The sequence below is a fragment of the Electrophorus electricus genome, chromosome 2 (genome assembly GCF_041902795.1).
Source record: "Electrophorus electricus isolate QZ-2024a chromosome 2, ASM4190279v1, whole genome shotgun sequence".
Classification (NCBI taxonomy): domain Eukaryota; kingdom Metazoa; phylum Chordata; class Actinopteri; order Gymnotiformes; family Gymnotidae; genus Electrophorus; species Electrophorus electricus.
In genome coordinates, this window is record NC_137498.1 from 14,480,605 (window position 1) to 14,507,946 (window position 27,342).

Below are 27,342 nucleotides of genomic sequence, written 5' to 3' on the forward strand. Positions count from 1 at the left end.
ACTTTCCCCTTGTAATTGTGTTTTACTTTATGGTGTATGTGTACTGAATATGCATACATAGTCTGTATATTTGTGAAAATACATGTATGTATGAGTACTATGACAGGTCTTTACAGCAGACTGCTGTGCTCTGCACACTAGAAACAAAAAAACACAAGCTCGTTGCCATGTACAAAAAGCCATTAATGTTATATTAGTGTAGACGCTTGTCGCAAAAATATCATTTTGGAAAGAGTTGAAATCGTTTGGATGAAGTGTTTGCTTTTTCAGGAAGCATGTGACATTTTGTATGTCAAAATTCATGAGATCAAAACTCACTGTCTCCCCCAAATCCACCCCCACCCTCCACCTTGAGCAAACGAACAGAGGCAGCAAACACACACATCATACACCACATGTGCAGGACTGCACCACATATACAATCAACCACAATGAGGTGTGGCCTCTGTCACAGGCAGCTGGATACAGAAGTGGGTAGTGGACAAGAGCTGCATCGTACAAAGTAAGAACAAGAGAGGAAAAAATAAGTGAGCACATTTCACATACCACATCATTACAAAAAAAAAACAAACAAAAAAAAACTAATACATTGTTTTTATAAATGTATAGACTTATAGAGCAAAATAATACTTGTAAGAGTGACAATACTCTGTACTCTGTTTCTTAATTTCGTCAGTCGTAGTAATGTCCTTACAATTCCTACCTTATGCTGGTCTGAAGTAACTAATTAGCAATTAGCAAGTAATTAGCACCGGTTACTCTCTACCGGACCGAACCACAGCGCAGATTTCAGTGCCACTTAACGGGTCAGGTCGGCGAATAATCAAATTTACTTTATTCTCCCTTAACCCGGGTGGACAAAACATGTTTGGAGACGGTATTTTGCTCCTTTAGTTTAGAACAAAAGCTGCTAACATTGCTAACAAACACTGGAAGCCAACAGCAACGATAGCTAATAGGATTTGTAAATAAGTCAGATATCGAGCTACATGTCCTCAAACCTCATCCAGGTCGCTTCCCGGTGACGTGTTTCTTCACTTGTCTAGTTCACAGTGAGTTATACGACACACCGACTAGTCTGGGAGACATTTATTAACACTTGGATGCGGTTTGACCGACTTGAGAGAAGTTTGTGGGCATGTATTTATGAAGGCTATATTTGAGTTGCTGTTGACCTCCAGTGTTTGTTAGCAACGTTAACATTTAACAGCTTTTGTTCTAAACTAAAGAGGCAAAATTTCTTGGTAGATAGACAGAATCTGGGGTAAGTGGTGAGCTGCTGCTCTCTGCTGATCCCAGATATAAATACCTTTGTGCAAATGAATGTATGAGGATGACAACACCTGTAGAGAAGAGGTAACACTCACCATCAGCAGCGTGGAGCACAAGGAGCAGATAAACACACACCTGCATTCTTACTGACTTACACACACACTACACACAGCTACAGCAGGACTGCTGATACACACTGTACACACACTTCAATACAGTCTTCTGAATGACTTCACAGCTACACTTATAGTGGAGAGGAAGTGTATTCAAATGAAACTGACAAACTTCTATCCGCAACACACACACACACATTGCTGTGTGTGGTGGCCAGAACCACATTTGAAGGACTTGGAGAAAGACATCATTTTACAAACATAGTAAATGTACAAAGTGATAAACCTGCAAACGTGATACACCCCTGCCCATCCCAAAACACACACACATGCACCCACACTCACAAATACATGCTCTCATACACGCACACACACACACACACACACACACTGTCAGTGATGTCACTGTGGCAACAGCTACCAGTTTACAGATGTGAGAGTTCCCAGCATACATCTCCTCCTCCTCACATATGTATTGCTAATCTGGGTACACTGGGTGCAATGTGTGAAATGTGCTTTACTTACTTATTGCAACCCCACACTGACCATGATGCTGCATCTGTGAAACCATATAGGAGACACACATGCTCATTATAAAGCAAAGGGGGTGGAGTCTGATGTAGAGGAGAGAAACAAACAGTATTATCCTGTCACTCTATTCTCAAACTCCTATTTCTAAGTTTATAGTTTTAAAATGTAGTTTACAGACCTGCTTTTTGTTTGGTGATTTTTCAGTTTCTGCTTCACAATAATTTGTTGTGGACCATTGCTTATGTAGAAAGGTTCTTTAAGATTTTTTGTGAGTAATATGAAGTTCTGGATTTACTGAATGAGTCAAAAACAAACAACAAAAACCTGCATTACTCACAATAAGAACCTATTTGAACTCTGATAAACTCTATTAATCACCCTTTGAACATAGACATGGTTTGGGTAATACATGATCAGTCCCTTTTCTCAGTGAAGTACTGACATCTCTCCTCACAGTACACAATATTCCCCAAATTATCAGTAACCATACCAGTCCTACTCATACTAAAAATGTTTTGTACTAAATTACAGTCAAACTGGACCTGCCATAGTTTTAGTCTGTGTTTCATCATCCTTTATCCAAATTTTACACTAGTATAGACCCAGCAGTCAGAGTTGTGCTGTTTTGATTATTAAACTACACATTACAGAATAAATGTAGTATTTTGTACTATTTCTAGCTAGAAACCACCTGTCATGGCATAAGGCAAGAAATACACTAGAAGAAAATTGAGCTTGTGAGTGTGTGACCACAGCTTAGCTGCAGAGGTGCAGCACAGTTGTCACTTCTGGTCTAAAATGGGTTTTAGATTCTGATCTGGTACCTGCTGCCCACTGCTTGGAACTGTGAGAAATGAAACCACAGCAGACGTCAGACATCCTGAGCTCTCAGACCAGAACAGTCTCCTCCTTCTTCTGGGGTGTTCATAAGGTGTATGGAGAGCAAAATGTTTACTGATTTTAAAAACTGCACATATTCACATTAAGATGCCATACACTTATCAAATACATTTCTACCACGATATAGTCCACAAACCATATTTTTCTCACACCACTAAGATTAAGAACACTCCTTGTATGTTATATTTGATGTATTCATTGAGCTGAGTTATTTCATGACACAAGTATTTACATGAAAATAGGGTCATACACTGACCATGACTGCAGACATTAGCATTAGGGTGTTTATACAGCAGGAGACAAACAGGGAATATCTGGGAACAATTAGTGGGAGGGGTAAGAGACAAAACTCACATGAGACACATGTCAAGGGGCAGAGCAGGGGAGGAGCTACAAACTAAAACATACAAAAGCACATGGAGACAAAGACATACTAAAGCAATAACATGTAATTGTCTTCTACTCTTTACTACAGTGTAGTCTATAGAAACGTATAACAGAAAATATAATATAATTATATATAATATAATATAATATAATTATATTTTAACTATATTAAAAAGTACACAGACTTCATAAGATGGAATCATAAGATATGCAGAAATATTTAATAATTATTTGTTAAGTAAAATATTTTTCCAGTTCCCTGAAAAGTCAACTCGCTTAAATAACATTTTTATATTAACAAATAAATGTACAATTTAATGCAATTCAGCATTAAAAGAGAATTTTACACTCACTTTCAGTGAAGAGAATACACAAACTCAGCAGCATTGTCACTATGGAAACACCACTGACCTCCCAGCACACACTGACAACTCTACACCCAGAACTCCACTACCACTGTGGACACACACTGACTCCAGAACTCAGTCCAGAACTCTCTCAGCAGTACTTCGCTGAAGTGCACAAGGACTTCACTAAGTCCTCCACAGTAATGTAGTGTCTTGTGAGTCCTGAGAACACCTGAGGTCTGTTTTTTCATTGTGTAGTTTCACAGAGCCCACAGGGCCCCTGATGCCTCTGTGAACCAGACATGCATGTTGTGGTTTCAGTGTGGGGGTGTCTGTGGGAGAAGAAAGAGGCGGCTTGAGAAACCACCTGAAGGCTGAAAAAACCTCCTTGTTGACAACTTACCGTTAAAGTAGCCATGTAACACAGCCAGTCTACTGGTGGACAAAAACTGAATACACTACTTATAGTGTAGCCATAACACTTTATAAACATAAAATACATAAATACAGCAAACATCATACAGCATAAATACATAAAATCAGCAATAGAGTGGGTTGTTTTTTTGGTAATGAATGGTGTTTTAAACTATGGATGTCCCCTCCAGCACAAATCCTTTTTTCTTGTAATAAAGTGTAAATATTTGCGTTATTCTATTTATTATGTATTTGATAGACATTTGACAAGCCAGTCAAACAGAGCCTGGGTGATCAGTTATAATTAGACTCTGCCTTTGCTAGGAGCCGTTACACTTAATACTAAAAAGCGCTGGTTAAAACCACAAGGACCAAAACCACGACTAACAGCTCGCTCAGGCCACGTGTGTTTCTTTTTAAAAACAGCTCAGCTAGCACACATGTTCTAAATCCAGTCATTGTGGTCCACAGAAACATCATTATTTCCCATGTTCCTGTGCCTCATACACATTCACTTGGGCCCAATCACATTTCACCCCTTGACCCTACCACTTAACCCTGGCCCTCCATATGCGGTGTTCATAAGTAAGGGTTGGGTGTCCGATAGAGGGCTAGGGTGCACTGTTAGTGCTAAATGGCCCTCCAAACTGAAGGTTTTCAGAGTCACACTCCAAATTGAGTGTGAAATTTCTCAGAATCCCTCGTGATTCATTGATAAAATGGATGCAGAAGCAAGGGGGAAGATTTCAACCACTACCCTTTGTAACTCAGTCCCAAGGGGCAAGATGACACTTGAAAACAAGGGGTAGGAGGAAAAATGAGAGGGGATTGGGTCTTGGCAAAAATCTAAGCACTAAATTTAAGAATAAAATGGTTTAAAACATATTACATTTAATATGCATGGTTTTACCTAATCCTAGAGATTTATAATAAAGTTATCTGTTACAGGACAAGGGGGTTTTCAGATCCAGTACAGACATTAAATCCTTTAAGATCAAATACATTTGAAAAAAATAACTAAAATTCTTACTCTCTAATTCACCATCTTAAAAAAATGAGATCCCCTCTAAAATCCTCAATGTCAGACCTAGCTACCATACATCGTACATTCTTTAAATTGATAACAGCATTTTGAAGTCTGATTTCTGACTCAGTTACTGCTCAAATGGTCAAACCAGGACTGTATACATATTTTTACAATTATGGCCCCTCCACTTACTGGCTTAGAAGCAGTGTTACTGTGATTCTTATTACTTTATCTGACACCAAACCAGAGGTGATAAATCTGATTTTGAACGCTGACAGACTCAGAGGGGCCTGGATGTTGCACCAACTGCTGTGATCAGATCATCATAGTGAATCAACATACAAGACAACACACCGGGAATGCACACCTCGGGACAAGAACAGGACCTCTAGAAAGTTGGACTAGACATTAATTGCTTATTTTTTAATTTGTTACATTTATTTTTCTTTTTAAATTGTTATTATTGTGTTGACTATTGTTGAGCAGAGGAGGATGGTCCCCCCTTTTGAGTCTTGCTTCCTCTCAAAGTTTCTTCCTCTTATTTCTTCCTCTAGGGAGATTTGTCTAGAACTGTTGCCCTTGGCTTGCTCCCTGAGAGCTTGGACTTGATCATTTGTAAAGCTGTTTTGTGACATCTGTTGTAAAAAGCGTTATATAAATACACTTTGATTTGAAAGAACTCATTTATAAATGAGTCACAGGTAAGTCAGAGAGTTTCGGGGTTAATGTATATTTGTCACATTGCCACATTTGTTTTAGAATTACATAGTTTCCATAATTTAAATAATATGTGTATGAAACAATGACAAATATCACCAACATGCCTAATGTTATAACTGCCCCTGATTTGTGTGTTAGAGACTGCTATGATTGGTCTGTCAAAACAAATGAAGACCGATTCAGTTCTCACTCAAATCCTTTATTACCATTTAGATGCCTTAGTTTGTGCACAGTAAACACAGCACCACCCAGGGCCCAGGGCATGGTAAACATTGTGCCACCAGGGCAGAGGGGACGGTAAACACAGTGCCATGTAGGCCCAGGGCACAGTAAGTCCTCACGATGACATTGTTTCTTAATGGTGAGGCCAAGGTTTCTGTCAGATAGTGTAGTGGACAACATACATTCTACATAGTGCAGCTTTCACTTTATTTGGAGAATTAAGTCCATGATTGTAGACATTTATTTAATAGTCTATAGACTGTCAAATTGGTTATTTTAGCTTTCATTTTAATTGGACAGTCCAGTCTGAAAGCAACAGTACATTTGTGGTGTGAGTAGAGTTCACATCTCTAGTGGTGGAGTGACATTCTTACAGAAGGAGGATCAGTTTTTTGGCCAACAAACACGTTACTCCTGCAAACAAATTCCATATCAAATTTGAAACTGAACCACACTAATCAAACTGAACATGTGCAATTAAAATACACCCTGACTTATGTTTCATGCACTGCATTATGTATAAATAAATAAAAAATAATGCTCTGAAATTAAATGCTCCTTTAAATATCTGTTCAAACTGTTCAAAAAGTTTGAAAGTCTCAGGTAGCCAGTACTGTGGCTGCTGTAATTCCACCTGTTGTTGTAACAGACACAGTCGTACTGCGCCTTTAAGATGGAGCTTCATGGTTATGGAGAGAGAGAGAGAGAGAGAGAGAGAGAGAGAGAGAGAGAGAGAGAGAGAGAGAGAGAGAGAGAGAGAGAGAGAGAGAGGAGAACCGTCACCTTTCTGCTCGCCTTCTCAACACTCCTTTTTCTTTGGTAACGCTGTACGGTGCTTTTTACTGTTTCCTTTACGTATAAATACAGTGATGGTAGCCGTGTGACCTGGCTTGAAGTGGTCCAGGAGAGAATAAAAGTCTTTCAGATTGTCCACACCAGTGTGTGTGTCACTCCATGTTAACTCCACGCATCGCGGTTACCCCGTAGCACCTGTTCCTCACTCCAGGTAAGAAGCGTTACACTGTTTTCATTAATAAGCCTTTGAAGTACTTTGGGTGTCGGAGTGAAATGAACAGACCAAACAGCAGTGAGGGAGGTTATGTTGGGTCTCACCCCCTGAGCTTCTACATCGTGTCTCTGTGACAAAAGACGGAGCCACTAATAATGAGACCGTCCTCACTGACAATGTGAGAATATCTGATGGATCACTGAATGATAAGGAAGAAAGAGGACGTACCACATGACATCTTACAAAACCTACTGCATCTCTATATTTGGTGTGTGTTGTGTTGAGCTTAGTTTGTCAGAGTTTCATCTGAATACACTTCCTCTCCACTATAAGTGTAGCTGTGAAGTCATTCAGTAGACTGTATTGAAGAGTGTGTACGGTGTGTATCAGCAGTCCTGCTGTAGCTGTGTGTAGTGTGTGTGTAACTCAGTAAGAATGCAGGTGTGTGTTTATCTGCTCCTTGTGCTCCACGCTGCTGATGGTGAGTGTTACCTTCTCTCTACAGGTGTTGTCATCCTCATATATTAATTTGCACAAAGGTATTTATATCTGAGATCAGCAGAGAGCAGCAGCTCACCACTTACCCCAGATTCTGTCTATCGACCAAGAAATGTTTGAAGTCCAAATTTTGCCTCTTTAGTTTAGAACAAAAGCTGTTAAATGTTAACGTTGCTAACAAACACTGGAGGTCAACAGAAACTCAAATATAGCCTTCATAAATCCATGCCCACAGACTTCTCTTAAGCCGGTCAAACCGCATCCAAGTGTTAATAAATGTCTCCCAGACTAGTCGGTGTGTCGTATAACTCACTGTGAACTAGACAAGTGAAGAAACACGTCACCGGGAAGCGACCTGGATGAGGTTTGAGGGCATGTAGCTCGATATCTGACTTATTTACAAATCCTATTAGCTATCGTTGTGTTTGTTAGCAATGTTAGCAGCTTTTTGTTCTAAAGGAGCGAAATATGAACTCCAAACATGTCTTGTCCACCCGGGTTAAGGGAAAATAAAGTAAATTTGTTGACTTTATTTGTTAAGTGGCACTGAAATCTGCGCTGTGGTTCGGTCCGGTAGAGAGGAACCGCTGCTAATTACTTGCTAATTGCTAATTAGTTACTTCAGACCAGCATAAGGTAGGAATTGTAGGGACATTACTAAGACTGATGAAATTAAGAAAAAGAGTATTGTGACTCTTACAAGCATCATTTTGCCCTATAAGTCTATACATTTACAAAAACAATTTGTTTTTTTGTTTTTTTTTATCATGGTGTGGTATGTGAAATGTGCTCACTTGTTTATTTCTGTGTTTGTTATTTATTCCTCTTGCTCATTCTGTGTATGATGCAGCTCTTGTCTACTACCCACCTCTGTATCCAGCTGCCTGTGACAGAGGTCACACCTCATTGTGGTTGATTGTATATGTGGTGCAGTCCTTTCCATGTGGTGTGTGATGTATGTGTTTGGTGCTTCTGTGTGTTTGCCCAAGTGGGGAGTGTGGCTGGGTTTGGGGGAGAGACTAAAGAGAATTCTGATCTCATGAATTTTGACGTACCAATAATATCCCTTATTGAGCTAGCAGTCAAACAAGTTGGTATTACTCTATTTTACTGTGGAGACCAGAGGAGGGGCAGAGCTCACTACCTGCAGGTTAAAGAGTTGGACTGGTACTGAATAAATCCATTTCCATTAGGAGGTCTCAGCTATCAGGACTTCCCAGAGGGTTTCAGCCAGACAGCTGTCTCCCACTGTGAAGACAGTTTTTTACTTGCTTATTATGGTTTACCCCCATGCTGCTCAGGGACACTGACTATAGTACTTGCTGACACTTCCTACAGTGTAGTGACCCAGATTAGGCTGGACCCCTGCTCAGCTTTCCTGAAACACAACCCATGCTTAACGACATTGTCAACCAAAGTGGCCCAGATCTCATCCGTGATGGTTACTCTTCCTCGCCCTCATCCTCTTCCTCATCCTCACTCTCCAATACTGACCTCCATTGATATCCAACCAAGATATCGAGCCTGTGGCCTCTTTATAGTGCTCGGGTTCTGATTTCTAAGTGTCATTAGTAAAATTCGTCAAGTGTCTTCACCTATGAGTACTGGGTTTAGTTGATAAATGGATGCATCAATTGCATTTGAGGGTTTTCCATAAGAAACACACATATTTCTGTTGAATGATGTGTCCAATATAGAGAATTGTGTTTAACGTATTGAAAAAAAATGTGTTTTAGAAATACAAAATGAGTGTAAATCAGGGAAGGTGCTTTTGGTTTAGTATAACAGGTCAGGAGCTGGGCTACATGAGTTAGTGGTTTCAATTATTGTGTCACATTTCCCCGTTTTTGTGTCTTGCAAAAAACTGTAATATCACAAAAACAGTACAGTTTCCCAGCAAGCACCTCTTCCTCCTACCAAACTTGGAGCACTGTTTAACAATTTAACAATACATAACTAAATAACTAACACTCTCTCTCTCTCACTCACACACACACACACACACACACACACACAAAAACATGCACAGCTGCTGCAGGATGGCCAGATCCACATCTGAAGGACTTGGAGAAAGACAATTTTACACACACAGTAAATGTACATTCAAAGTGATACTTGTAGATGCAAAAACACCCCCTCCCCCACCCTGCCCTGCTCTCACACACACACACACACACTTTATCTCTCTCTCTCGCTTTTTCTTGTTGGGTGTTTGGGCTTCAAGTTCTCCTATGTTGTTCCTCTTATCTTAGATGCTTAGAAACATTTACAAATAAAAATGAACAAATGAGAAAAAAAATAAAACCATAAAGACAGTACAGTTTCCCAGCATGCATTTCTTCCTCCTCACATATGTATTACTAAACTTGGTGCACTTTAGCAGTACATAAATAACACACACACACACACACACACACAGACATGCATATGTGCATGCTTCCTTTTTGGGTTCGTGAGCTTAAAATGCTGCTGCGCTGTTCTCTGAGTGGTGTGTGATTGACATGTTTACTTCTTTCACTCACCCATGAAGACTGTCAAACAGTCTTCAAATCGTCATCAGTGTCAGTTATCCAGTTCTAAACTTTGTGGTTTAATCAGTCAAACACTAACTGACTCTGCCAGCAGAAATTCACTCCAGTGACTCCAGTTTAAAGACTGTTTTCTTATTTAGTCCTAAGTTATTCTGTCACCATAGTCATAGCTACCAGTTTACAGATGTGAGAATTCCCAGCATGCACTGCTTCCTCCTCACATATGTATTGCTAATCTGGGTGCACTGGGTGCTACGTGTGAAATGTGCTCACTTGTTTATTTCTGTTTGTGTTATTTATTCCTCATTTGTTCATTTGGTCATGAGGCTTGGACAGCCCATGCTGCTGCACACACGCGCACACACACACACACACACACACAAAACACACACTGTTTCTGTTAGTGCTATTTTTTCCTCAGTTGTTCATTCTGTTTATGATGCAGCTCTTGTTCACTACCCACTTCTGTATCCAGCTGCCTGTGACAGAGGTCACACCTCATTGTGGTTGATTGTATATGTGGTACAGTCCTTTACGTGTGGTGTATGATGTATGTGTTTGGTGCTTCTGTGTGTTTTACTAAGTGGGGAGTGGGGGTGGGTTTGGGGGAGAGACTACAGAGGATTCTGATCTCATGAGTGTTGACATACAAAATGTCACACGCTTTATGAAAAAGCAAACACTTAATCCAAAATTATTTCCAAAATGATATTTTTGCATCAACCATCTATACAAATAAAATCTATACATGCTTTTTCTGCATGGCAACTACACACTGATGTGATAAATGGAAATCACTACTAGCTTGTGTTTTTTAAGTTTCCACTGTGCAGAGCACAGCAGTCTGCTGTAAAAGTCTGTCGCAGTACTCATACGTACATGTATTTTCATAAATATACAGGCTATGTTGTATATTCAGTACATACACACCATAAAGTGAAACACAATTACAAGGGGAAAGTTAAATTTTTTGCATGAACATTATTGCAACACACATGCTGTATATACTGTAATACATAGATAACAAAATAGGCTTGTAATAATGAAACAGAAATTAGGTTGCATCTTGTCTCCTGCAAGGGTTTGGCTACAAGATCTTATCAACATCACAGGTGATGTTATCTCTGGTCAGGCAGTGAGGGAAGTACCACCTGGAGTGACGTATCCACCCCTGACATGCTCCATCATCAATGTCACCACAAGCTTCTTCCATCAACTGGAGAAGGTGTAACCCGTTCTGCCTCCGCGGTCTGACGCCGTGGCGGTATTGGTCATCAGCCCCGATTTTCCTCTGGGGGTATTGGGGTGGCTATAGTGGCCGTCCTCATTCTCAGCCGACTCTGTCTGCTGGGGGGTCCCGTTATGTTATTTTAACTGGAAACATATTTAAAACTTAGGTAAAAAAAAGAAAAAAACAACAACAACCTATAGCCCTTGAATGAAGTGTTATGTCAACTAATCAACTGATAGTATTGTGTTATGAAGAGAAGACTGTATGACAGCTGTCTGTCAGAATCAGCCTTTATACACTAAAGGTGTATTTAGGTTTGTGTTAGCTGTTATGAAGGACTTATGAAGACCACTCTTAACAAACATGTTAGTAAATTTGAAATGTAGATTCTGATCAAATATTAAAAAATTGTTAAATTGGTAATTAATATCAAACAAAGCTCAAATTGTTACCTAAATGGAGCAACCAGTTTGCTCAGTTACACCTTATAACTATCATTGTTATAAGGATAGTGAATGTCATTAGAACAATGCTAAAAATCATATAATATTAGAGTAAATATTTATTAATTTAACAAGCAAATGTGGTGGAGTATGACAGTAGGGTGTGTTTCTACAGGTTGAGTATTAAATCAGTATTAAATTGAGCAATTAAAAAACAACAGGGAGACAAAACACATCACTGCACACACAGGAGACTCAGTACTGCTACCCTAGAGCTGCACAGACCTACACGCCAAACCTGCACATTTCACCTGGAAGAAATACAGCCCAAACAGTAAAACATGGGAAGTGATCTCCAGTGAGAGTGAACAGTACAGAAACAGAGTTCAGCTGGGTACTGTTCACTCTCCAGGAAATCTGTCTCTATTCATATCACACCTGACTGAGGAAGATGAGGGAGATTACGATTGTATACATAAGGAATATGAAGAACTATACATCAGACTCACTCTGTATTCTTAGTGCATTGATAATCTCATAAATAAACAGAACTTTAGTAAACTAGTGTTACATTATACCTGTAGCACCTGTTACACCTATAGAGTACTCTTAGGCTATCAAAGGCTATTATACTGGAGATAGGATGAATGCTACAGTTCACTGGAATAGTGTTTTCTCACTGTTGTGGCTTGGTAGGTGTTTGTTTGCAAAAGGACAGCTAAAACAAGTCCAGGGTAAATATACATTTCATCCATTTTTATAGGGGTGTATTTGTGGTTAAAGTGCTCTTGTACTACTAGTGTCATGAATGTAAACCACCCTGAATGTTCCTATACACATTTATAATGGGTCAGTACTGTAGCCAAACTTGCAAACACAAGTAGTACTAAAGCAGTACACCATCTTATGCTAACAAACACATGTTCCTCTCCAGGAATCTCAACAACAGAATTTACATCAAGGTCTGATGTCAAAACAAGTGCAAAGGCTCCAGCTAATGCTTCCACTACTGACAGTGCAAAGACTCTGACTGACGGTAACATGCATTTACTGCATATCAACATGCTCTCTTAATATCTTAAAAAGCAATTAAAATGCATGCTGTGTAAAAACACAAACACTAACACGCACACAAATAAACATAACATTTGTATAACGTTACATTATACCTGTAGCACCTGTTACACCTATAGAGCACTCTTAGACTATCAAAGGCTATTATACTGGAGATAGGATGAATGCTACAGATCACTGGAGTGGTGTTTTCTCACTGATGTGGCTTGGTAGGTGTTTGTTTGCAAAAGGACAGCTAAAACAAGTCCAGGGTAAATATACATTTCATCCATTTTTATAGGGGTGTATTTGTGGTTAAAGTGCTCTTGTACTACTAGTGTCATGAATGTAAACCACCCTGAATGTTCCTATACACATTTATAATGGGTCAGTACTGTAGCCAAACTTGCAAACACAAGTAGTACTAAAGCAGTACACCATCTTATGCTAACAAACACATGTTCGACTCCAGGAATCTCAACAACAGAATTTACATCAAGGTTTGATGTCAAAACAAGTGCAAAGGCTCCAGCTGATGCTTCCACTGCTGACAGTGCAAAGACTCTGACTGACGGTAACATGCATTTACTTCATATCAACATGGTCTCCTAATACCTTAAAAAGCAATTAAAATGCATGCTGTGTAAAAACACAAACACTAACACGCACACAAATACACATAACATTTGTATAACGTTTGCCTTCAGATGTCCAAAACCCTGCACGTGGTCTATTATATATCCTCATGACTACTGCTGTGGGAGCTGTCCTCCTCCTGCTGCTGGGTCTCGTGGGGGTCTTGTGCTGGAGATACAAAGGTACACACACACACACACACACACACACACACACACATACAAGTTGTGGGTCACACTGTCTGGTTTTCTAATGTAGTCCAGAGACATGGACAAACGAGGCTAAGAAAGGGGCAAACAGAAGAGAAGAGAGAGCAGGAGACACAGGTGAATGCTCACATACCATCCAGTGTAACAAGCAAAACAACCTCCACATCATTACTGGCACATGTCCTTCAAGGTCAAATCTTCCATGGTGTGTGTGTGTGTGTGTGTGTTTACAGGATTGTTCTGCTGTGCTTTGTTCACCTGTTCAAGTGAGTGCTACTTTGTATCTGATAACTGGGGGGGGAGTTCAGATGATACAATACAATTATTACAATACCGTTCAAATAAGGAATCACATATATCACATACAGCACTTTTTTCATGTATTTTTTTTTTTTTTTTAAAGGAAAACCAACTTTGGGAAAACACAGGTTGTGAAGTTCAGGTTTTCTTGAAGCAGTACAAAATACCTGAGCAGAGGGTTTTGTACAGATAGTGTGTGGGGTTCCCTAGTTGTGTGGGGTCCATGGTGAGGTTCTGATACAAAGCAACTCCTGATACACTGATGAACATTTTTGATGATGGCTGTTGTGATCTCCAGTTTGAAATCAGTGGAGATGGTGGTGTCTAGGAAGCTCAGACTCTACATCACTTACTGTACTGAGTTACAAAGGGATATGGACAGTTGTCTTATTTCAGAAATGTATCATCCATCTCTACTGCCTTTTGCATGTTGACCTCCAAGTTGTTTTCAGTGCACCACAAAGCCAGACGAGCCACTTGACTCCACTAGCAGTCCTGTCAGTGTTGCTAACGAGTCCTGTTAGGGTCATTTGCTTGATGATAGCTGGAGATGCACTTGTTGGTGTAGCAGGAGAAGAGGAGGACTGAGAGTATCCAGCCTTGAGGAACCCCAGTGCTGATGGATAGGGGCTCTGACAGATAAGGTTCCAGGCACACAAGCTACTTTCTATCTGACAGGTAGTTGAAAATGCCCTGACAGATACAGGGTTCCACTCTCAGTTGTGCTGAAAGCCGAGCTGAAGTCTACAAACATGACTCTGTCATAGGATCCTAGAAGGTCCAGATGAGTACAGACATAGTGTTGATTGTGACTGTGCATAGTGCAGATTGCTCTGTAAAACTATATCAGTCCAAGGAAGTGGGAGTGATAGACTTGACGTAAGACAGAACCAGCTTCTTGAAGCATTTCATGACTACTGATGTTAAAGCTTCTGACCTGTAGGCATTAAGGCTGGTTATATTGTCCTTCTTTGGACAAGGATTATTTACCACTAAATTCTACCTGTGTTTCACTTCACCTGTGCCCTTATGGAGCACAGCTCTCATCACTGCATTCATATGAAAACGGGTCTTCTGGACATGTACCAGTGATTTCACACCACATATAGGATGTTGTTGTTAGCCTTTGCATGATGGTCATAGGTGCATAAAGGGTATTGGTGCATTTGAATTGTGCATTTGTGTGCATGTATAGACTCCTATATACAGTGTTTTTGTGAAAGTGTGTGTTAGTGTTTACACAAGTTTGCTTATTTTCCATTTCTGTGCTTCTACAGGAAGATTTGAGTGTCCTATACGCAACTGTAAATCCAAAAGCAAAATGCAAAACAGCACAAGAACAGGTGTGTATCATACTGAATGTGTGTTTTGTAAACATGTGTGTTATGTAATAATTGTTAATGTGTTATTCCTACAGGATGATGTCACTTACTCCACTGTAGTACACAGTCAGAAAACCAAACCAGCGTCCACTCCAGTGGATAATGCAGATTATACAGAATATGCCAGCATCACATTAAATTCAAATTAAGCAAACACACACACACGCACAAATGCAATCAAGCAAATGGACAAAAAACAAACATACAAAAACATGTATGGTAGCCAGTAAATAGCATGTATTTTATTTGTTTCATCACTGTAAATGCCTCATTAGGGGTTAATCTGCTGAAAGGTGATTTGAATACTTCTGTGAATTGTTAGCTTTTCGGCATGTAATTTATTTAGTAGTAGTAAAACTTTCATGGTACGGCCTCCTCCCAGACATCGCCGTGTGTGTGTGTGTGTGTGTGTGTGTGTGTGTTTGTGTGCCATGCACTCCCTGTGTGTGTGTGTACCACGCCCTCCCTGTGTTTCACACCTGCTTCTCATTTTGTGTCATTACTGTGCGTGTATATAAGTCTCCTGTTTAGTAGTGGATATTGTCGGTGATAGGCTAATACAATGTACTACGTTGTCTGTTGGCTGGCGTTAATAAACGTAACTTTTGTCGGCTCGTTTGTGCGTTCTGCCTAGCCTCCATCATTATATAAATGTGCATATCATTTTATGTCAAGTGCTTTATTGTTGACTGTAGCCATTACTTCACTGTGAGAATTTATTTCTGTTTTAAAAATAAAAAGCAAAAGCCAGATGAGTGTGGTTTCTATTTTTACCTGCTTAAAATGACACATTACACCTTTATAGAGGTGAAGCACTAAAATGAATTTAGACTGTGTACTGAGTTACCAGTCTATAGGTACACCTGCTCCATAGCTATGACTGTAGAATTAGCTTAGGCTATAAGACATGACACTGTTTCATGGGTTTCTAAATCTCTGAAAGTGTAGATGGGATATTTTTCATCAAGTTACCGAAATTAGTGCAAATACCATTAGCATTAAAATGCCTTGCCACTGGATATGACAAATCCTTAATTCTGATGGTCCAAAGCTGTTCAACAAAACAATGAGCAAACATTCTCTTGCTTCCTCCAATATACAGATGAATACATCTCTTGCAAAAGATAAAATAGACCACTCCTGTAGTAATGCATGAGGAGGAAGAGGTGATAAAAATGGATCCTTTTGTTCTAGTTATTTTATTGTCTTTGTTAAGTTTTTATGAAGCACATCTAGGGCAAGCTGTGCAAGCAAAGTGCTTAAGAAGTTGTATATTTTTCTATAGATATCCACTCGACATCTTTAACTACAGTACCTTGCAGCTGCTTCCCAAGAATCCGCAAGTGCTTCAAGTTTCCAGAATAAATGTATATTAGAAGAATCTAGATAACACTTCCCCTTTGGTCAAACACACGTTACTTATGAAAAGCAAGACAATGTAATTTGGTACAGCACCTTTCATACACAATGAAAAAAACCAACAAAGAAAAATCAACAAAGAAAAAAACCATTAAAATAATATGAAAGATGCTAATAAAAAGGACACCATGTACACAAGGTACAGGACAGCAACACTGTCAGTGAAATGATAGATAGATAGATAGATAGATAGATAGATAGATAGATAGACTTTGGCAATAGAATTTGGCAAGAGCTGATTACATGTGATTGTGATGCATCATTTTAAATAGTGTGTTAAGCTGTCCAAATTGAGCTAAGATTAAAAAATACATGATGCAATCTGGTTTATGAGAATACATTAGAATTATTTGGTTCAGTTAACCAACTTCCATCAAATCTATTGGTAATCTTGCTGGTATTTAATTATGTTTATCAGGGATATTTTGTACATAGGCTTGTTCTAATTCTACAAATTGGAGTCAGTTTCCCAACAGAGTCATGCAATAACATAAAACAGCAGAGTGCCACTTTAAATACTCCTAACAATATAATGCTGTACATTGAAACTGAACCTAAATTAGTCCATGCTGTGTTTATGTACTACTGTGGTTAAAGCAAAACTCTCTTATATATATATATATATATATATATATATATATATATATATATATATATATATATATATATATATATATATATACACACACATACACACATACATATACATACACACACACGTATGTTTTTCTTGAAGAGAAAAATTGCATAAATTAATGTGTTTCTGCAGGCTGCACACTGGACAGCACAAGGGAGATCAAATATATCATTGCTTACACAGGAGACTTGGTCCTGCTGCCCTGCTTCTGCACTGACCCGCACGCCAGACCTGAGAGTTTACACTGTGCCAGGAACAATTCAACCAGAAACACGTGAAGTGTAATGCTCAGTAAGAGTGCCAGGTTGTCCTCTGGCTTCCATCCGCAATCCATTGCTTCTCCCAGTCCTTTCCATGCCTGCAGGCCCATTCCTGCAAATCCTCTTGGTCTGAGCACCTATTTTGGGCGGAGTTCACCCACAACACCCTGTGGCACTCCTCCGTAGGTATGTCACCATTCGAGTGCCAGTACGGTTATGCTTCGCCCATGTTTGCCGACCAGGAGGCTGACGTGGGTGTCCACTTTGCTGAGCATGCAGTCACGTGCTGCCACTTGGCCTGGCGCACTTGGCCTCTTATCTGCTACAGCTGCTCAAAAACGTTATGCTGACAAGAGACGCGACCAGCGCTGACTTATCGGCTGGGACAGTGGGTTTGGCTATCGGCCAAGGACCTGCCTTTGCGCGGTTATACCTGCAAACTTGCCCATCGCTACCTCGGGCCATTCAAGGTTCTTCACCGCATAAACCCTGTTTCCCCGTCGTTGCATGTCCACCCCACTTTCCACGTATCTCACCTTAGGCCCGTATTGTGTTCGGTGGGCCCCTCCGACCCGCCGGGTCCGGACCGCGCATGGTGGACGGTGCACCAGCGTACATGGTCAAGCGTCTCTTGGACGTCCGGCCAGTTCATGGTGGAGTCCAGTATTTGGTGGACTGGGAGGGATACGGGCCCGAGGAGCGGTCCTGGGTCCCCTCCTGTCACATCCTGGACCGTGAACTCATTCAGGCTTTTTGGCGGGATCGTGCGGCTGGCCTTGGGACGTCAGAAGCCGCCCCTTCCGGCGGGAGTACTATAAGAGTTGGGACCAGCCTGAGGCCCCCTCTGGCCACCAGAGGGAGGCCTCGAGTCAACCACACTACTAATCAGGCTTGATGCCCAACAGCTGGGCTAGACCTTATATAAGCCCAGTGACCCAATCACTCACTGCTGGGTCTTTGCTAAAGTTTTGGGCCAAGCGCCTAGCCAGTAACTTCAGGTATTGTGGGTCCTCGGGCTACACCTCATTTCTTCCCTGTGAGGGCGTCTGTGTTTTTCCATATCCCCTCTCCTCTGCAGTTTTCCCCTCTCAAGTCTGTCTCTCTCCTGAGACTTCCCTTAGCCATTAAAGTTCCTCCTTGTTTTCTGGTTTTGTTTGGGAAGTTTTAGTTTGGTTTTCCCCAGTGCATCAGGGTTGCCATTCTTTCCGTGGCGTCCTTTGTTCTCCCTTTTTCCACACTCAGCGTGCGGGTTAGTTTTTCCTTTTGTGTTACCTGCTCCAACATCTAATTGTTCTGCGCACGGGCCCACCATTGTTAGAGCGTGGTTGTTCACCCAGTAGGCGGTCCATGTCATCACCTAGCCGACCTGGGTTTGCGCCCACCTTACATTTATGTTGTCTAGAGGACCAAATGTATAAACAAGCTGTTGTAGTATCACTACGCCTCCTGAAATTAAGAATTTATCATCCATTTTACCTTAGCATCAGTTCCAGCCACACTGATGGAGATGGAACAGACAACAGACATTAACAGGCCCACTACAGACCTACACACTTTCTCAACAGACAGTCTACGGACTTAAATACTTGATCAAGAGACCAGCCAAAGAGCTACACAACTGATCCTATCTGGGTAACCCTTTATTTGGATTGTCTGCATTTAGACATTCAACAGACCATCTCCAGAATATTGACTGTTCAAAGTTATGAATAGCTTATTAACTGATTCTCAACAACATGTGAGTAGAGCTTTATCCATCTTTCAGCATGTCTTATATTTCACCAAATGACTGCATGTTCCTTATCAACTAAAAGCAAGGAATTATAGTATAGATAGGATAGGTGAATAGATGTTGCGAATAACCATCAAAGTATCTGTAGAGATTGTATAGCCTACATTGTATAGATGAACAACTGTTCAATTAATTTTTATTGAGGTTCAGTTAAAGTTCAGTTACATTACATTGTAAAGCTATAAATGAAACACTGCAGTTCCTGATGAATGTTAATAAAACTATAAATGAGTACATTGACAGTTTTATTTATTTACCCTTTTAACAGTTTTATTTATTTAGTTTTCCCTGACTTGTGTAGATGGCAGTCCAAAATCTGTTCAGTCTTCCCCCTGAGCCCCCCCGTCTGCCGTGTCATCTCATGCTATCTCTCTCTCTCCTGCTCTTCCTGTCTCCTCTCTTCCTCCATTTCTCTCTCTCTTTCTCTCGCTCTCTCTCACTCTCTCTCACAAATTGCATCACTCCCTCCCTCGCTCCACAGCAAGAATTTCAGTGCCCCTTTATTGCCATGGGTGTCCTAAGTTTCATCATCAGCTATTTCATTATTTCATTATAGAGCATGACCAGGAGAAGAGGCAAATCAGAGCAAATCAACAATACTGACCAACTCAAGGATGTACTGACAAGATGTTACAAATTCACTTGCATAATCAGCCCACAATCTCTCTCTCTCTCCCTCCCTCCCTCAACTGGCCATTAGCGGCTGTAATTTAGAGCCCTCTGATGCGTGTTATCGGCGGGGCTGCCATTTCTCTCTCCGTTCGTCACCCCTCCATCCCTCTCTCTCTCTTTCCCCTTATCCCTGTGGGCGAGAAGGAAAGTGAACCTCACAAAGACATCTAACAGGCTTCCAAAGAGGACCTCTCACTGACTCAGTCACTCGATAATTAAACACACTCGGCTGTGCGTGCGTGTGCGTGCGTGTTTAAGGAATCCCACCCTCCTCTGCCTCTCCGATCCTGCTTAATTCAATAGAGGTTCAATTTTCGACTGTACTGCCACTTTGAAATCCCTTTCAATTTATTTAAACTGTAAGTGTCTGAGGGTCAGGACCTCTGGTTTCATTCATACAGGAACACTTCACATATCACTCCAGTTAAAGCCAAGATCCAGATTCCCCCATCAGACCACGGCTCCAGTCACGTGACAGGACGTTAGTTGTATTTATTTGTGTATATAAGGGCACAGGGCAGACGTCGTGAATGAGGGTTATTCTATTAGCAGGTCATTTGCTACAAATATTTCAACGGCGACTGGAAATGTATTGTCTGGGCTCAGATCTTTGCTGAAGGACTCGAGAAAGCAAAAAAAAAGAAAATCAGAATTTAAAAGACGAACAGCATGGCCCTGCCCCTCGGCCCCGCCCATGGGCCCCACCCCCTTGCATTACCTAATAAACGTATACAGGTTCTGTCTGTTCTAAGGGTGGGCGTGGCCTCTCCTTGTGCCCTGCTCCGACAACAACCAGCCATTGGCTCTCGGTCCCAGCCTGCTGCTGCATTAGACCTCCCCCTTCTAGAATGATCCAATCACACCTCAGCCTTCGGACCGGCTGGCGCTGGTCAACCTAGCTGTCCGTGCATTTTGCGGGTATGCCGTTTCCAGTAGAATTGTGTGCGTACTCGCGTACGAACGAGGATGCGTGCTCTCACGCTTGTGAGAATCCCTTGCAAAAAGATCTCGGTCTGGGTCCGTGCTCCGGCTGTACCCGCCGGGAACGTGAAAAACAAGGAAGAGCCAGTGAGACAAGCGTGAGACCAGGATGAAACAACCAGGGCCAGACCTCTTCCCGTGGGCCACGAAGGTCCAGGCCATTTTACACATCCACCCTGGATTATGGAAATGACAGCAGGCGTGTGTGTGTGTGTGTGTGTGTGTGTGTGTGTGTGTGTGTGTGTGTGTGTGTGTGAAGAAGAGAGACAGAGACAAAGAGAGAGAGAGAGAGAGAGAGCGCCTCATCAGAGCGACAGCTTCAAGAGCCAATCACTGGGCCCACGCCACACAGAGGGACCCGCCCCTCGCGCTCGGGGCACTCCCATGCAAGCGCCCTTCTTTCCACCACAGCCACCCGAGCCGCGAAACGCTCCATGAGAAATCGCAATGGGTTGGGAATGGGAGCTCACTTACTTTCCGTATTCCTCGTTGTCCCGGTCGCAGCGGCCGTCCTTGTGCTTCTCCCAGTCCTTTCCATGCCTGCAGGTGGTCAGCAGGATCACATCGTCCCCATTGTGGACGTAGTGCAGAGCGTTCCGGGTCTCTGAGCCGATGCCGGTGAGGTAGCGCTTCCCCTTGAACACCAGCAGGTACCTCTGGGCGGGCGGCACATCGTTGGCCGTCAGCCGGCCCCTCCCGCCGCCCTTCAGGGGGTGCTCCCTGGGGAACAGCGGGATGGAGACGTCGAAGCCGGGTCAGAAGTTCCCTGCGTCGGCGCTGGCCTTGGCCAGCATGGCGTGTCCGGCGTCGAAGCCCAGATCCTTGCCGTAGTCAGGCCAGGTGCCTGAGTAGAGGTTGAAAACCAGGTGGTTGCGCCCCGCGTTCCAGAGCGGCAGCGCCCGGATGCGGCCGCCTGCATCGGGGACGTACTGCGGCGACAGCCGGTCCCGGTCCAACGTGTCTACGCCGAGCACAAAGAGGCCGGCCTCGGCCGGGTCACATGTGCGGTACGGCGACTCCTCAATGGCGGCCAGCACCTTGCGGTAGCCCTCCGACGCGGCCTCGCCCCTCGCCGGCAGGTGCACGTAGACGCAGAAGGCGTGGCGGCAGCGGGAGAAGTCGAAGCAGGTCTCCATACGGCAGCGCCGGCTCTTGTACATGGTCCGGTGGACGTCGCGGCGCTCGTGGGGGGAGGTGTGTTGGTGCAAGAGGAGGGGACCATCCTCCTCATGCTCCGCCCCCTCCAGGTAGGACCGCAGCGGCGGGGGGGCCGGCAGCACCGGGCCCTGGGGGAGGCGGATGTGGAGCTCAGCCACGCGCAGGGTCCAGGCGTAGGCTAGAAGCAACGCGCACGCCCCCGCCGACACCAGCCGGTAACGTTTCTTGGCCTGCATGTGGACAGCCAGCGCGACGGCGTGACACGGGGACGGCAGGCAGGGGTGACGCTCAGCCTGTAACAAGAACTCCCATACCAGCGCTATAGCATAGTGTCAGAGCACAGGCCACTGTGGATGGACACACACACACACACACACACACACACACACTTCATGCTTAAACAAAAGAGACTTGTTAACCACACTGGTCATATTTATAGGTTCTCTGGTACAAGTGCATCGATTTAGTTATAGGGATGTTAGATATTCATGACATGGTAAAAATGTGTGTGTCTGTCTGTGTGTGTGTGTGTGTGTGTGTGTGTGTGCGCGTGTGCGCCGTTAGTAAAGAACCACGGCACCGTTTCCACAACAAGAACAGTTTATCACCCTCTTGAATAACTCGCATGTTTTTGAAAAAACATCCGAGCGAGGTGAAAATAAGTGCACGCGCGCGGAAACCGGTCCGCCGGCAAGCGCCGCTTACCTCGCCTGGGCACGTGTCCACGCGCGGGCAACTTTTCTCGGAGCCCTGGTCCTCAATGCACGTCACCGTCGACCAAGCAGGTCCATTGATAATTAACGCAATGCTGAGGCATTTTTGGTTTGTAAAAAAAAGAGGTAATTTCTCTCTCTCTCTGTGTGTTTTTTAATAGAATCGCAGTGCAGACAGGAGTCCTCGCCGAGCAGGATGTCGCGCGTGGTAGCCACATAAGTCCTTCGAGGCTGCAAAACACGCACTCCTGGACTCCTGGAGAACAGCATCACTCTCCAAAGTGTCTGAATACCCTAAATCTCTTTTATGCATGTTGACCGGGAACACATGCGATTACATTCCGGTAGGATCACGGTGCAAAACCGATTCGGCGGGGCATCTCTTCGTCTCCCGTTTTACCTCCAGCACTCCAAACTCCGAGAGGGGGAAACTCACTCAACTCTCTCGCGTCCGCGCCGAACGGGCGACAGGAAACTTCGAGCCGCCGGTCGCCCGAACCCACCCAAGTCAAATCCGGACGTGCCGTGTCAGAAAGAGCGTCGTCCGTCGAACACGCGCGCTTACCGGGTCCCGTCGGTGGTGTGCGACGCTCGGTGTCCCGCGCGGGCGCCGCATGGCATTTTAACGGCTTACGTCCGTCTTTGGGGACCAAGGCTCGTTCTTGCAGACAAGACGTTCAGCGCGACGAACACACGGCCAGAAAGTTAACGGCGCTGACACCTGAACGCCATCAGTTATTTTTCACCGTGCGATCTGTTATCGGTCCAGCAAGTCCCGGTTTCACTAAATAAATAAATAAAAAGAAGAATTTTTTTTTTTTTTTAAAGAAATGAAATACGATGACGCCAACGCGCCGACGCCTTCCACAGCCCACGAGCGCGTGCAGACGGAGCGCCCCCGCCCCCGTGTCCTGATTTTCGGAGCGGATCCGCGAGAGTCGGCGAGTCCGCTCAGCCTCGCCGTGCGCTCGCGCTCTGCGCCCGGGCTGCGCTTGCATGCGCCTCCCACCTTGGGCGCCGTTATTGGCGGAGGGAGAAAATGGTCGGGGGGAGGAGGGGGTGGGACGGACCGACGCGGTTCGCTCTTGCATCGGGACCGGCCGTGGCGGAGACGTGACCGGACGGACGGGATTTAAAACAAACAAACTGGAAATCACGGCGCGCCGGTCCGAATTTATGATCGTGACCCCCGTTAAACCAACCTGCTCACCTGGTTCAGGGCCCTCTGTTTGTCACATGATTTTTTTCTTCTTTCTGTTTGTTTTTTTATCATTACGTCTTTTTAAATCTTTATTTCTTTCCAGTTGGCAGACTGGAATATGCTGCATCGTGGTGGCGGTCTCGTTTGTGTACTGCTAAAGTCGGTAAAGTAACAACAACAAAAACAACAACAATAACAATAATAATAATCTGCTCATAGGAAAATCTGAGCGTATGAATACTGTTCACCTGTACGAAAAAAAAGACGCAGGCGTCCCTCTCAGCATCGTCGTAGTCTAGTAGCTCATAGTCTCAGGATCAGGGGTTACGCCACATGCACTGGTGATCTGGGAGTAAATGCTGCCATCTAGAGGCGCGATGGGTAACAGCAAGCGATTAAGAAAATCCCGCTTGCTGCCTATTAAATGGAGCTTTAAATCTTTATCTCTGATATGAAGTCATTATTAGTATTGCATACATTAAAAAAAAAGGTCTGGTTATTGTCAGTGTAACTGTATGTGTTATGATTTATGGGGTTACGTTTCCCGAATTCTCTGTCTGTAGTTTTTTTGTACTTAGGGGCTTTCTTATTTCGTGGCAGCAGTGAGGCGGATGTACGGCACCAAATATTTCAGGGCAATTTCACAGCAGCCTGAGGTTCACAGGTGTGCCTTCAGGCTGTAGTCAGTGCCCAGAGAGAGAGAGAGAGAGAGAGAGAGAGAGAGAGAGAGAGAGAGAGAGAGAGAGACAGAGAGAGAGAGAGAGAGAGAGAGAGAGAGAGAGAGAGAGAGACTTAATCAGTTGGTTAGTTCCCCATAGAGCAAGTGTCATATAATTTGATCACAAAAGATAAACTGACATGAGCCACAGTTGCTGAATTTGAAGTCAAACTTACGTGGGCTAAAGGGTATAAGTTTGAGTGAGCGGTGTGAAATGGTGTTTGTGTGTGTGGCGTGTATATCTCGTGTTGATTAAAAGCCCACAATATCGTTGGATAACCTGAATCTTCCGATTTTGTAATGGGCTTGAACGTGTCCAATGCATCTCCGAGTGCCGTTAACGAGGTCACAACAGAGCGCGGATCTGTCTCTTTACCGCTAAACGCAAGAAGAAGCAAAAACGCGTTAGTCAGGTCTCTCCACTCCTGGTTAAATTCACCATGCATCAAGAGACATGTGTCGTCTGTTTATTACACACTATATGTCTGTTTGGTTGGACCGCATTACAAAAATCCTTCACCGTCTGTTCTTTAAAAAAAGTGTCAAAAGATCTGCTGACGTTACGGTTAGGTTCAGGTGTAAGCACAGTGATATTTAGCTGTGTGTGTGTGGACAGACAGAGAGAGTTGGAGGTCTCTAATTGAGAGTTGTGTACACACCCTGAACGAACAGTGGCAAATGGCATATGTGTGTGTTGGAGAGCAAATCTAATTTTCTACCCGCTTCCTCGTTTCCGTCGGTTCATTAGAGCCATCACGGCTGCCCGTGCTGGAGGCGAGGCTACCGGGGAACGCACGCGCCCACGGAACGTGAAGATTCCTCACACGTCGGCGCCTGAAAACGCCTCGCGACCTCTCACGCAGGAACGGAACAGAACTCGCGGGACGTCGCTTTCATCGCTGTCTCTTTCTAAATATATATTTTTAAAAGTTGAATAGCAGTGTTTAAAAATCCGACTTTCCCCTGACTCAGGACGGCGTGGAATTCATTTCACTTCAAATTCTAGCTTTCATTACTTACTCCCCCCCTTGTAAAAACGCTGGCTGCTATGTGAAATGACGTTTACCAATTTTAGGCTTTTGCAGGCCAACCCCCCCCCCCCCCCCCCCCAAAAAAAGGAAATAAAATTACGCATGACATCACATTATTGTTTGGAATAACAAAATATATCTCAGCAGTCTTGGGAATTCATCCACAGTGGACACAAATAAGAAGCGGCGTGTGTGCTGCAGGCTAGCAGTTAGCCAAGCATCGCTCATCTGACAGAAACTGTGTACATAACCGTTTCCTTCCTGGCTAAAGGTATACGGACAGAGTTGGATGGCCTCTCTGAATTATTGTGAGATTTTCATCGAAGGGTAGCCTTCGGAGACTTGTCAGTTAGGTACAATGCCACAGTGTCGGTCTCACTTGTAGTCACCGGGGCTATAGGCCCGCCCCTTAGTGAAAATCATCCATTTCATTGGTCATATTTCCTGTCATTTTGCAGACGGACTTCCACCACAGAACCTTTCAAAATATCACAAGAGTTCCTGCAGACGTGCTACTGGGCAGGTTTGATTAGTTCCTATGATTTGTTGCCATTGTACTGTAGTTCACTGAACACATGGTCTTGCAAGCAAAAAGCCCAAGAAATGTTACGGATTTAGTTTCATTTCAAAGAGTGATAGATCACCTACCTTTATTTAAAAAGCCTGCAGCCTGTAATTTTATGTTATTACCAAATAACAGTCCATATAGACTCTGGGTGTGTGTGTTTGCGTGTGTGTACGTGTGCGTGCGAAGTGCTACACACTGATTAAAGTGCGTTTGATGTGCTGATAGGAGGAACGTTTGTTCTGCCAGTTCTCTGTGGCAGGTGAACCCGGCGGCGTGAGGATAGGCGGGCACACCAGGGGCGGAGAGAGAGTGAGCCTGCCTGTCTGCATGCCGCCAGCATCTCTGGTCTGATCCTCAGATGAGCACGGCGCAGCAGCCGCGGTGGGGCATCCACGCGTTTCACGTGTCGACAGCGAGCAGTTGTGGACAGGTTGGTCGGTTTTTGTTTGCTAATATTTCCGCTGACAGGGAGGGAGAGGTTTCGTGAAGACGTCAGGCATACATGGGTTGCCCCACCCTCCTTCCGACCACTCCAAAGGTGACGATGAGAGTCCTCTTTGCCCGGCCAGAGGGGCAGGGGAGTTCAGGTTCAGAAGGATGTCCGCGGTTCTGCGTCGTCCAGTTGATTCCGTTAATTCATTCTACACGCGGCTTGAGATAATTAGCTAATCCATAAAGCCGGAACAAAATCCAGGGAAGGACTGTTACCTTCTTGGCCGGAAGCTCTCATCTCCGCTCCCAGACAGATGTCGAAATCGCGGTGAAGCGTGAGCGCTAACTTCCCTTGGCGTTCCGCCTCGTGTCCCCGAGGACTGGGAGTGTGCATTCTGGGAGACTGCATGGTGTAGAGTTTTCCCAGTGTTGACGGGCTCCACTTCACTGGATAATCATCTGATGAGCCTCATCGAATGGATTAGGGCTGTGAGAACAGAACAGTGCTGTCGCAGTGTGTGTGTGTGTGTGTGTG

The 27,342-nt window shown here is 43.6% G+C and overlaps 1 protein-coding gene across 1 annotated transcript; it reads left to right on the forward strand.

Annotated features, from left to right (window-relative positions):
• The first annotated feature begins 13,354 nt into the window (after nucleotides 1-13,354).
• Nucleotides 13,355-15,916, forward strand: LOC145660274 (uncharacterized). The gene is made up of 5 exons (XM_081724691.1): nucleotides 13,355-13,516; nucleotides 13,593-13,660; nucleotides 13,777-13,809; nucleotides 15,121-15,186; nucleotides 15,261-15,916. The coding sequence occupies exons 1-5, from the start codon at nucleotides 13,444-13,446 to the stop codon at nucleotides 15,372-15,374; spliced, it is 354 nt and encodes a 117-aa protein (XP_081580817.1). The 5' UTR covers nucleotides 13,355-13,443; the 3' UTR covers nucleotides 15,375-15,916.
• Nucleotides 15,917-27,342: the final 11,426 nt, after the last annotated feature.

Bases quoted from the DNA above. Each gene is read 5' to 3' on its own strand.
- LOC145660274 (XM_081724691.1), top strand. From the start codon at position 13,444: ATGACTACTGCTGTGGGAGCTGTCCTCCTCCTGCTGCTGGGTCTCGTG. The intron at 13,517-13,592 runs GTACACACACAC...TTTCTAATGTAG, and splicing joins CTTGTGCTGGAGATACAAAG to TCCAGAGACATGGACAAACG. The intron at 13,661-13,776 runs GTGAATGCTCAC...GTGTGTTTACAG, and splicing joins AGAGAGAGCAGGAGACACAG to GATTGTTCTGCTGTGCTTTG.